Below are 12685 nucleotides of genomic sequence, written 5' to 3'. Positions count from 1 at the left end.
GTAACAAATAAAAAGCTCGACAAGAGATTCATACTTAAAACAAGAGGTCAAAGTTTAATATAAATAAGTTTCACTATTATGAACCTCTGAGCTGAGGTTGATGTGTGAGTTAGACTAGTGCGTACCAGAGACAGTGCTCCTATTATTCTGGATATGCATAAATCAACAGGAGAGACAAAATACCAACACAGAGGTTATATACAGTCACAGAACCAGTGTTTTTGCATGTTAGTTATAAATTCAATAAAAAGTATACTTTATTTTAAAGAAACCTTTCCTCTTAGATGTAAAACTAAATGAATTATCTTGTTTCATTCATGATAAACCTGGAGAACCCTGGATGAAATGGATAATGCATCCTAATCAAAGTCCTGTCTGCTTTTCATTTGTCAAAGCTTCCTAACTGTGTGCACTCAGCTGCATTATCACACATCAATGGCTCACAATGTTCATTGGGATGGATTAGAGATCTCAGGCACACTTTAAATATCTGCAAATCACTTTTACGTTTTACTCTATAGCTAAATGAGAGGAAAACAAAGGCAGCCAGGAAGACAACCAAACACACGCTATAAAAAAATGTTTAGAGCGCAGTAGTTAACGGATGAAAACATGCAAAGACACCGGCGGTCCTTCAATGCCTCACCAGGTGATGCCTTCACAGCATCTGTGTCTGTGAGCACACGCACAAAGACAGACAGTGCTAACCAATCTAACTGCAGTGCATAGGAGGTTTACCATATTGGTCGCGGGTAGAGATGGTGCAGCTTGATAACTGATACATTTTGACATGACCATCTTGTAGCCGCAGCACATATTGATCTGATTTTGACGACTTGATTGTAATAGTCTACGACAGCTAAACCATTTTGATCTTGGTTATGTTTTTGTACTCAAAGTAGTACAGGTGTCCTTATTGCAGATGGTTTCTTTTCATGCGCAAACACTGCAATCTCTACCATGAAACAGTAAAGGTTCAGCCATAAGTTACAACTCAAGTATCATCAAACAAGCTCACATTTGCTTCAAACTCGGTTAGCTTAGAGACACCTTCCCAGTGTTCAAAACAAAGCTACTGAGAGAAGGACAATGCATATACATGGGTCATATCAGAGCAAACGCTTTTACATCTGTTACAATCAAAACAGTTCTTTATCTCAGGAGTAAACGCCGGTCTCTGCTTCTCTTTGGAATTTCCTGTGTGTAGATATCAAATGTATTTTAGTGCATTCCCTGAAGAGTTTCCTGTACTGAGGTGTTTTTGATTTTATTTATTCTTTAAGTCTGTCATCACCCCAGAGGATTTTTTTCCTCGCATACTCTGTAAAGGCGTGTCCCGTCCCAAAGCATCACTTCTTGGGGTTGTCAGAGTTCAGCCATGAGCCGTCCTCCTCCACGTCCCACCGAACAACCAGCAGCATCTCTGCCACGTCCTGAGAAAGCTGTTCTGTGAGAAATGTGCTGAAAGAGAAGCAAGGATGACAAAAGGGGGAAAGTTTGAATAACGTGACAGAGGGCCGAATACTGCTCTAACACAAACAAACAGTGAGGTAAGCGCCATGTGACCACTCTCATGGGATGACTTACTCGCTGGGACAGAAATCAAGCAGCACACCAAAGCCAAGTGTTGATCTCACTCAGACACAAAGATCACAAGTCTGCTCTCAAGAGACATTTTAAAGATGTGAATGCACATTCTTACCGTAGTTCTGCTTCTCCCCCAATACAGACGGGGCTTTTCAGTTTGGAGTCCAGATTGTAGTACTGTCCATTTACTTGCCGAACCGCGAGCCAGTGTCGCCGTCGGAGTGGGAGGAACACGATCCCCAGAGATACCCGGGATGGGACATTTAGAATGAAACCGTGGACCTTTGGCATGCAAAGGCTCTGAACCGTTCTGTTTATTTTTTTTTTTAAAAGGGAGAAATTTGCTTTTAATGTTTAAACTCCAAACAATGAGTTACTGTATCATTAGACGTACAGCTCCCATGGAAATATGAGAAATGCATAACCAACTGAAAACAAGCGCAAAATGTGCGAATATAACAAAGTAATGAGCGTTTTGCCTTTCAGATTTCAATCAGATCTGTGAGATTCACTCACCGGCGTTTGTCCCACCACACGGCAGCCAGTTCCCGGCTCTGTAGTGCCGCCATGATGACGTTGACGTCATAGTTTCCTGTACCCAACACTGAGCGATGAGGGTTCACCACACACTGGGGAGCCAGCCTGCAGAGAGAGAGAGAGAGAGAGAGAGAGAGAGAGAGAGAGAGAGAGAGAGAGAGAGAGAGAGAAACAGAGCAAATAAGCATTTCAAAGCAAATCCACCTTATATTTGCTCCAGTTCGGTTTTAAATTTAGCCTCTTCTTGCCGGGTTTGTTTGATGTCAGGACAGCACTGAGGTTTCGTTTTCTCTCTTTCCTGGTTGAGCATCTCCACACGCTCAAGCCTTTTCAAGAACTGCCCGTCATTGAGATTAATCTAATTTCTTAAAAAAAATACTTGGACAAAGTTTCTGTGAGTCAAGGAAGTCACAGGGTTGCCCGCAGGGAATTCTTTAGCTAAAGTCACAAGCTACCCAGACCATGACTCATGTCATTTCAGTCAATTAGGTTAGTAAATGCAAAGGCATTTGCAAAGTGAAATTGCACCACTGCTGTTTTTCCCCTTGAAGGTTCACGTTATATTTCACATAACACTGAGAAATCCAGAAGTCAGTGATTGTCAGTTGACCCACTCCAAAAAAGTATCACGTCTTGATGCTGTGGACTTTTCAGCTTTTTATGGGATACAACAGTCACGTATAGTTTACATTTTGCTGTTGAAACATGAGTCTAGATAACTAGATCAAAATACAAACAACAACCTGAACATCTGTATGTTAGTTACACCATCATTTAGCCAAATAGTGTTCCCTTTGAGAACTTTGGAGAAGAAAAAAATGCATTTTTCTTCACTAGATGGTAAACAGATGTCTACCAGTCTACCATGGGATGATAAAATGTCTGCCTGGGACAAACCCAGGGCTGTACCACTCCACCCTGCTCTTCCTCCCTCGTTACATTGTCCATGGCAGGCTCTGGACATGTTGGTTTCACCTCTGGTACACATGTTATCCTCTTGAGCAGGATGGGATCACACAAAAATACCTGAAGATACAACTAGCGGCTGCATAACTGTTTTGATAGAGGCTATGTAACCAAGTTGTGGAGCAATACGTGGAGGGCTGAGATCATAAAGGGGCTACGAGCCAATATTCTGTCAGATGTGAAGTAATGCGTCTTTCTGTGTTGGTTCAAACTAAGCAGCAATATGAGCAGACACACCGACACATCCTGAACACGTTCCCCTACCGTTTGCAGATGTCATCGGCTGTCTCCTTGGTGAACACCCGCTCCTGGAGCACGTTGTTGAGCGCATGGATGGCGCACAGCTCCAGTCGTTGCTTCTCGTGAAACACGTCTCCTTCGCTCATACTAAAGCTCTCTGCACACACGAGCGCAGACGAGGAGCGCCGTTTAACCGACACACATGAGTTGTAACACACAGTCCACGCACAGTTTACAGACAGCTCAAGCCGACCACAACTAAAGTGGATAGCTCACCGTTGCGGCTGTTGAACTGTGACCGCCTGCTGCTGCTGGCGGCGCGCGGGGTTTGGTCGCTGGCGGCGGTTCTCAAAACAAAGGCAAAGTGAACTATTATTAATCGACAGTAGCTGCACAAAGCTGCCGACCTGCTGATGAAACGCTTCCCCGTTACATAAAGATTCTGGACTCTGACAGCTACATCCAGAAACCGGAAGCGGATCCGTTGTTTTGTTGTGATGATGTTGTTGTTGTTGTGGTTTTTGCGCGTAACCACGCCCATTTACGGCTTTTTACAGCAGCAAGCAAATTTGTCACTTTAAGCCGTTGGGATTATTTTTGACTAATTTATATATTTTTTTAAATACAGTAAAATAAACGATAGAGGAAAGTTGTCTCCTTTGCTGCGCACACAGACGTGTTCAGTCCACCAGGCGGACAAGTGTGGACGTGATGTTGAAGCGCCCCCTAGTGCTGAGCCTCGGTATTGATGATGGGAAGGCCAACATGGACTTTATGCTATTAAAAAAATGATGCTCAATTTATGGAGCTTGGGGTTATAATGGACTATAATATGTAGTAACAGCATCGGCTATGTCAAATGTTTATGAGTTGTTTTAAAAAAAACACACACAGGTATAATTCGAACAAATTACATAAATAGCAAAGCAAAAATAATTTACAGAAGGAGAAAAAACACACACAAAAAAGCTTATCCATTACCTCTAATTAATGATGTAATAACACATTCACAGTCTTACAGATATAGTATATATTATTACATAAAACAAAAAACAACCCATGGCAAAAAAATTATAAATTAATAAATACAATACACATGCACCGAAAGAATGACTAAAAGACTGTCTGGTCATCTGTTAGGGTCTATAAAGCTATATGGGCTGATCTATGCAAACATAATGTAATGAAGGGACTCTGTGATGTTATCTTATTCCACTATTCTGCATTAAGCCTTTAGATGGACAGAGACAGACAGACAACAAGAGAGAGAGAGAGAGAGAGAGAGAGGTCTGGACATCAGTACTAGAACACATACATCTCTCTCTCTCTCTCTCTCTCTCTCTCTCTCTCTCTCTCTCTCTCTCTCTCTCTCTCTCTCTCTCTCTCTCACACACACATATATTATGGCAATGTATTGCTGCTTTTGTGAGAAAAAGGCAAAGATGTATGCAGAGATTTGTTGATACAAACTGTTTTATAGGTGTTATAGGCCTTATATGGGAATTTGCCCTCTGCAGCTGGTTGCCAGTGAAGGGGTTTCTTTAGACGCAATTTTTTTTTTTTAAAGTTTTGGTTGTATAAATTATTGATACATTATGTTGGTTTTGTTGGTCGTAGATCACAAAGCAAACTTAACTCCTGCATCTTGTACAACAACCAAATTGGGAGGGAAAAAAAATCTGTTTTGCAGATGTGAGTGATTTTATGTACCAAATCAGACTTAAAAAAACAGAGTCTAGCTGAGGTAATGACTAGTTCATACCTAGATATGTAAATTAGATATGTATATTTCTCTATTTACATTGTACTGCCGTAAGTATATTGTTATGGTATATGATGTTCAACAACAATCACATTGGTTCTGTTAATTGGTACTATACAACAGCTGATCTTCTTTCATGTTATAAGAAGAAACCAGATTTGTGTAATTATTTTGCATTTTGTTGTTATTGTTTTTGTTACTTTTGAGTGAGTGTGTGTGTCCTGGCTACTTCTGTAAATATCTGCATTTATTATCTGCAATACACTGCTGTGTCTTCATTTGCTTCCTCTGAGAGCTGTTGTTTACGTTCACATGTTTTCAGATTGGCTGCAATTTTGAATTCACTTTTGTATGAATACGTTTTCCCCTTCTCATTAAATACCAGTATTCTTCTATGAATGTTCTCCCTCACGCGCCTCTATTTAATGTGACATGCAGTGTGTTTACTTGTGCATTTCAATTGTATCCCACGTAACATTAGTTGTCTTTTCAGCACTGTTCAGGGGTGTGGGGATTTTTCAAACGGGCCTATAGCTGACTAGCGCCAGTCATGTTTTTGATTCTGTGTGGCGGATAGGGCTGCCAACTGTGACGTAACGACATTGGTGTATCGTGATTGGTTCAAGGGTTCTGACGTTCCACCTCATTAGGCTGCCCATTGGTCGACGGCAGTAGGTTAAACTGAGGATCGTATTTTTGTTCCTGTGTCAACGAAAAGAAGAAAAGAAAAGCAGTCAGTGTGAGACCCGGCTAAGTTTCTATTTCGGCAGTTTTTTTTTAAAGCTTAAGGAAAGGTCTCGCCACATCTCACCCGAGCCAGACCTCCACGAGCTCTACAGAGCCCCGTTTGAAGATGGTGAGTCGGGTGGCCGAGGACGTCGCTAACGGCTAACGAGAGCAGCTGCTAGCTTGATCCGACGTTTAGCCGTCGAGCTTCTAATTCGGGTTGTGACTACTTGCTGGAGTCTTTGGCGTTAATTAAAAACCGTGATCTAAATGTAATTTACTTGCAATAGACACGTTTGTTGTAATAATGACTGTATCACACGTTTCACAGTCACCGAGCAGCTTTAACCAGAGCGTCATCAGCTCGAGGCTAGGCTCGTGTCGCTCACGGTCCTGAGACAGTGACGTGAAAGTTACCTGTCGACCGGACCGTCTCCTTACCTCTCCATCACAGGGACGCTGCCTGGCTTTCGTGGGTGTGAATGTCGGATGAGTTAACTTTGTGTTTTTTAAACTTTTTTGAGTTCTCTAGGATAACCTGTCTTACGTTCGCGTGGTTGACTCCGCAGCTCACCCCGAGCATCTGTGTTTATCGTTCGTGAGAGTTGAAATGATTGTGAATAACGTAACGTTACATTATGAAGAACAACCCAACATGAAACTCACAGAAAACCGCCTGCCGTGCGTGCACATCAGCAAGAGAAACCGATGGAGGATCTCGGCTGATGGTGGATTTGTCTTTTTCCAGTTGGGGTTTAGTGATGGTGGACCTTTTTTGTTCATATCTTCTTAAAACACAGTAAATTCAACAACGTGTGTGGACTTAAATAAAAACGTAGCATTGGTTTGCGTTACGGTTCACAGAAAATTGCCATTTTCAAAGATCAGTACAGCAGTCAAGTAACACTGCATTTTCTATCCACTGAGGTGAATTCACTCTTCATCAGTTAGTAAGTTAATGGTCTGAGCAAAGCAGCTTGACCTTTTGCGTTTTCTCTTGCAATAACTATTTTTTTGCAAATCAGGGTATAACGTTAATGTATTTTTTCTTTTCTTATTCTTCACTTGGTCAGAAAACTACTTGCCTAAAGTCAATTTTTATTTTTCACAATTCAAATTGGTTCATTAGCAGTTATCAATTAACAATTGGTCCTGTTCATATGCAACTCTCAACAGAGATGAGAAGGATGCGAGAAGGTTTACTCCTTCCAGTGTGTTTATGTTGTACCGTGCAACTAAGTTGCTAGATTGACCAGCTCAATGTGGCATTTACCTGCCTGGCAATTGGGTATCCTTGTTGTTGCGCCTTGCAAATGAAAATAACTTGACTTTACTAAACCATCTTTCCTGTCTCTCTACAGAACTCCAATGTGGAGAATTTGCCTCCTCATATTCTTCGCTTGGTCTATAAAGAAATTTCAGCTTTAGCAGCAGACCCGCCTGAAGGTATCAAGATTTATCCCAGTGACGAAGACATAACTGAGCTACATACAGCAATTGAAGGACCGGGTAAGGATTGCATTTTGGTGACATACCAAACTGGCATTGGCCATGATAACTTAAAAATAATAATAGTAAAAAAAAACACTACCCTGTGTGTTCTCAAAATAAAAATGGTTGCATGATAAGACAGTTTATTCAGCATAGAGATGTATTGTCTTTTACACTACTTTTTCAAGTTGTACAATCTCATACTGCAGGGTTTTTTACAGGTCTGTATTGGTTTGGATCTGGTTCCGTTTCTCAATGAGACAAACCTGGTCAAATGGAATTACTGACGTGTCTATACAGATTCATTAAAATTGAATTAGTTTTAGAATGAAATGTGTGTTGCATCTGCATCATATTTGCATCTTACAATACAGTCAGACCTCCGTTCAATACAATACATAGCTCAACAACTGCTTGGCAGTGTAGACAGATTTCACTTGACGACCAACCTGAGGTAATGCAAGCTCTCATCTGTTAACTCCTCTCTCTTATGATGGCTAAAACGTAACACATCTCCTCAGGTAATTTTTTTTACTCATTAGGTGAACAACTCCGAAAGATCTGTATTTCAGTGTCCGTTTTACAAAGTAGACATTTTTTCCTTTCCAGGGTTCATTAAAAATGTTCATATTATTGTAAAGAAGCTTTGTATCTGACTTTAGATGTTGCCAAGAACATTTGAGACACACCCACTTAAACCATACAGTGTGACACATTGTCCTTGCTATCTTATTACTATGATCTTATTGCTTCAACTCTTGTTATTGTTAAGTATGCCGTTTAGTGCCAGACACTCCACATTGTGTTAACTCCTCCACAGACTAACTTCTCTGCATATTTTATTTATCTGCAAACTATCAGGGTTTCCAGGGATCCTAAATTAATAGTACAACAAAAAGCATTTAAGTCACACACAAATACAGCTTTAAATGGTATTATTACAATATTTTATGGCATGGCTGAAACCACGACCAGACTCGGAGTAATTTGTGCAAAGAATCTTTTAAAGGACTATGAGAATCAAGGCAACAGATGCCAGGTTGTTCCTGTTCTATCACCGTCACCACCACATTAAGTAATTTATTAATATATAATTATTAGTTTTTTTTCTTCCAATGTAGCTCTGAATTAAAATAAATTCAAGACAACTTTAAATAAATCTTAAAGTCGCAATTCCTTTTAAGCTGTAGGAACACAGTGTATCCAAAACAGACACAATCGTCTTTCAGGCATTAGTTCCAAGTGGCAACAGTGTATATTTTTTTTAAGGGCACATATTGGAGCGTGTGTGTGTGTTACCGTTTTCATCATAACACTAATCAAAAATGTACATCGAAATCATAATCTTATGTTTGTCAGTTGCCGCTTCTTGACCCTTTTTTGTTTTGGTTTGGCACAGTCGGGACATACTGATGAGATGAATTCTTTATGCTTTGACAGAGGGAACTCCGTTTGCTGGTGGCGTTTTCCGAATGCGTCTGGTCCTCGGGAAGGACTTCCCTGCGGTTCCACCCAAGGGGTATTTCCTGACCAAGATTTTTCACCCCAATGTGGGTCACAAGGGAGAGATCTGTGTCAACGTGCTGAAGAGGGACTGGAAGGCAGAACTCGGCCTCAGACACGTCTTACTTGTAAGCAGAGCCGTCAGTCTTTGAGTGTCAGCTGTGTTGCCGTCACCACTTTTACATTTTAATCTCCTTTATTGCCCCACAGACGATCAAGTGTCTTCTCATCCATCCAAATCCGGAGTCGGCTCTGAACGAAGAGGCCGGGCGTTTGCTGTTTGAGGACTATGCAGAATATGAGTCCCGTGCTCGTCTGCTCACAGAGATCCACGCCATGGGCGGGTCCTCTGCGGAACCTCAGGACCCTAATGACGGCCCACAGCCAAAGAAGCACGCAGGTGACCCAATGAAGAGAGCGGGACCCAGTGCAGCAGCTGTGCCAGCAGCTCTGGGTAACGGGGCCAGTGGAGCAAGTACCACCACCAGCAGCAATAGTAGTAGCACTAATGTAGCGGGGAAGAAGAAGGCAGATAAAAAGCGTGCATTGAGGCGACTTTAATACCTCCACGAAATTCTCAGTGTGGGTGTGTACGTTTGTGAGCGCGAGTGTGTGTGTGTGTAAATATAAATATTGAAGTGTGCTGACGATGTTTTTGTTCCTTTTTTTTCTGACTCTTTCTACCACCTATCCAGACTTTCCACTTTGTACTCATAACCTAACTTCTGTTTTGCCCGCAGTTTGTCCTGTTGGCATAACATGTTTGTTAATTATTCCCATACCTGAAGACGTGGTGATCAAATGTTTCTTCCTCCTTTTTAAAGGAAAGACAACACCTTCACTGCGGAAATCATGCCATCCGCTGTATTTTGCCCTGGGCCTAGTGTGAATGATTAAGACAGGGAATGGGTTTCACTGTGCAAAACATAACCTCTAATAATGTCTGTCCATTAATGAGACGCAACTACTGAAGTCTCAGGCTTGATATCGTCTCTCTTTAAAGCGTTTCCTGGTTAATGCTGCTGTGATGGTACCGTGTACTGCTCGTGAGTCCAAACCAGGACGTTACTTTAACTAAAGTCGGTTTTTCAACTTGAACACAGAAATAATGGTCGATGTTGCTAAACAATTGTGCAAGAAGTCGGTGGTTTCACTTTTGGGATAGAAATATTGTTAATGTCACACACAATTGTAACATCTTTTTAAATAGTATTTTTCATATTGTGATCTGAATGAGGAAACAGTTTGGAAAGAGCTGGCAGTGGAGTACAAGAGGTCCGTCATGTCTTTCCTGCAATCTCAACCCCTTTTTAATGTTTTTTTTAATTTCTAAAATTCTTTCACTGTCTAGTATTTACAAAGGTTGTTTATAACTGACATGTTCATATTCAGCTGTCTTGTGGTTATGTGTGAAGACCTAGATCAGTGATTTGAGGGAAAAGGGTAGTTTATTGAAAATGAATTGTCTAATTTCTGTATTACGCATACAGTGGTGTGACTCTTAAACTACCCCTGCTTCCCTACAAAGCAGTTTGTCCTCTCAGATACCCGACCAGCTACATGGGTACCTGAGAAGACATCTCTAGAAAAACTTCCAGGTTTGATGGAGTTTGTCTCCCCCACCCGTTGCACTGGCAGACAAGGTTTCCTGGGTAGGTTTTCTCTCTGCACTAAATGCATGCGGGGCCTACATTTCCCAAGGAAACACACTGAAGCGCTGTCTTAATTTAGATGGAAAATGTGCCTCTGAATCTCCTGTCATTGTGCAGACTGTTGGCTGGATATTTTATGTCCATTTTAATTTATTTCATTTAATAAAACATTGAAATACTAGAGGTGAAATGAAAAATTACTAATACTTTGAGTGTCTTTGTGTGCGTAATTATTTATTCTGGTGAAACCTTCATGTATCTGTAAAGCTTCTGAGAATGGATACGAGCCTCTGCTTTCTACTGCTCAGCAATGTACAATATTGCTTTATTTTATTTATAGTAGTCTCCTGTTCTGCAGTGATGGAATAACCATTATGAGGACATCAGTAATTGCATCCACCCCAGCAAACCAGTGAGCGAAAGTGCCCCCGGTAGAGCGTCATGGACCATCTAATGAAGGGGCAGCAGCCCACCCACCTGTGTAGAAATAGCTGCCTGCCACGCAGGTAATTATCAGGCCCCTCTTAGACACCTGGGGGTCCACATCACCCTTTACACCAAGCCCCATATTGGAAGTGCGTATACCTCCTTCCCCATCTGGTATAGCATATCCTATCCTCACTAACTTGTGCGAAAGCCATTTCCTTGCTGCTATTTTAAAACAAACACTTCTAAATGCATGGCGGTAAAGGATATGAATCTGCTCTGATGCAGTGTGGGTCAGATGCATGCTGTGTTTCCCATGTCACAGAACCTCCAGTGAAATGGTATTCATTATGATTCATCCCGACACTAAACGTGTGATCACTAACTTCCTCAGTTAAAATCATTCATGTGCTGTGGATGCTGGGAACATCGTGAGGAGGCAGTTACTGTGTGTGACGGTGGCACGAAGCCAAACGAGACAACTTCCTGTCTTGCATACTGTACATCACAACACATCTCCCTCATTCTTCCCTTCACGGTTTGGACATTTGCAGCTGTCCCCTCTCAAACTTTGAGAAATCGCTGAATTATACCGATGCAGGTCCGGGTCTAATGGACAGTTTCGTTCACGCTTCAGTGTCAGAGCTTTTGCGCCAATCCTCTCCCCTTCCCCGTTTTCATAGCTTTCATAATTGCCACCAACATAATGACACAGTTGCTGTGGCAACCGTGTCTCTCTCTCTCTCTATATATCCCTCTCTCTCTCTCTCTCTCTCTCTCACACACTCACACACACACACACACACACAAAGAAAAAGACACACTTTGGATCTCGCAGCTCTTTTGCTGAATTTACCAGCTGCTTTAATTTAGCAAATTTCCCCTATAGTTTATATATATATATATATGTTTGGTCTCAACCCATCATTTTACTTTTATCAAAGAACAGCAGCTAAAATCATGACTGGTATTTTTTTTCTTTCTGAGAGCCATTAAATGTCGGTATACAGGGTCATTCAATTAAAAAAGCAAATTAAATGGAGGGGAATAAAGATGAACGCCACTAGTTGAATGGGCCTAATGACCGTCAGTGCCGAGCAGCGCGGAGTCTCATCAGAACAAGTCTCAGCACCAGTCTGAGCGACCAATCACAGCGCTCCCCCACTGGCGGACCTCCGTGAAGCCAGTCGCAGTTAGGCGGTGTAACCTATCTCGCTTGGAAATTATGAAGGGAGCCAGCTCCAGTCGACTCTAGGTGGAGAAAAGTTAAACTGGGGGATTATTTTCGATGATGCGTTTGTCGTTTTTGAGCTCCAGAAATACTGCGTGTTCTTCAGAATAGTTGCACAGCAACTTGTGCTCTACGAGAAACGGGATTTTCCGACGGACAGTTGACTCGCCTTGTCACATGTTTCAGAAGGTTTGAGAACATCTCGTCGGCCACTGAGTCTCTCTCTGTCTTGTCGAGACCCCCCTCTCCCCCACCCCTCTTTCTGCCGTGATGATGGATTATCAATAGCCTGATGGGGACACATAAAGAACGATTGAGATCTGCAGCACTTGTGGGAAAAACCTTTAAAACAGGTAGCAGATCCAGCAACAGTTCACGCTGTCCTGATCATCCTCTGCCACAATAACAGGCTGCCATCTGAGGAAAGCTACAGAGAGACAGTGCGCAGGCTCCCCCAGCGCTGCTCTCCAGCATCAAACCCCACAGCAGCGCACAGGTAAGGCACGACACTATGCACCTTTTATTAATGCAACGCCAATTATTAAACTGTTCGATACCTGTGTT

At 42.0% G+C, this 12685-nt stretch overlaps 2 protein-coding genes across 2 annotated transcripts; one reads left to right on the top strand and one right to left on the bottom strand.

Annotated features, from left to right (window-relative positions):
• Nucleotides 1-39: 39 nt before the first annotated feature.
• josd2 (Josephin domain containing 2) lies at nucleotides 40-3479 on the bottom strand. Its single transcript, XM_079227160.1, has 4 exons — nucleotides 3355-3479; nucleotides 2104-2229; nucleotides 1703-1897; nucleotides 40-1461 (listed from the first exon to the last, which is right to left on the bottom strand). The coding sequence occupies exons 1-4, from the start codon at nucleotides 3474-3476 to the stop codon at nucleotides 1350-1352; spliced, it is 555 nt and encodes a 184-aa protein (XP_079083286.1). The 5' UTR covers nucleotides 3477-3479; the 3' UTR covers nucleotides 40-1349.
• A 2332-nt stretch (nucleotides 3480-5811) lies between these two features.
• On the top strand, nucleotides 5812-9373 carry ube2s (ubiquitin-conjugating enzyme E2S; the record flags this gene model as incomplete). Its single annotated transcript, XM_079227167.1, has 4 exons — nucleotides 5812-5948; nucleotides 7180-7327; nucleotides 8750-8940; nucleotides 9023-9373. The coding sequence occupies exons 1-4, from the start codon at nucleotides 5946-5948 to the stop codon at nucleotides 9371-9373; spliced, it is 693 nt and encodes a 230-aa protein (XP_079083293.1). The 5' UTR covers nucleotides 5812-5945.
• Between the last annotated feature and the right edge of the window lie 3312 nt (nucleotides 9374-12685).

The sequence above is a fragment of the Taurulus bubalis genome (genome assembly GCF_910589615.1).
Source record: "Taurulus bubalis genome assembly, chromosome: 12".
Lineage (NCBI taxonomy): Eukaryota > Metazoa > Chordata > Actinopteri > Perciformes > Cottidae > Taurulus > Taurulus bubalis.
This window is presented reverse-complemented; position numbering and strand designations above follow the sequence as displayed.

Bases quoted from the DNA above. Each gene is read 5' to 3' on its own strand.
- josd2 (XM_079227160.1), bottom strand. From the start codon at position 3,476: ATGAGCGAAGGAGACGTGTTTCACGAGAAGCAACGACTGGAGCTGTGC. The intron at 1,898-2,103 runs GTGAGTGAATCT...AAAAATAAACAG, and splicing joins GTGTGGTGGGACAAACGCCG to AACGGTTCAGAGCCTTTGCA. The intron at 1,462-1,702 runs GTAAGAATGTGC...CTTCTCTTTCAG, and splicing joins GGGGGAGAAGCAGAACTACG to CACATTTCTCACAGAACAGC.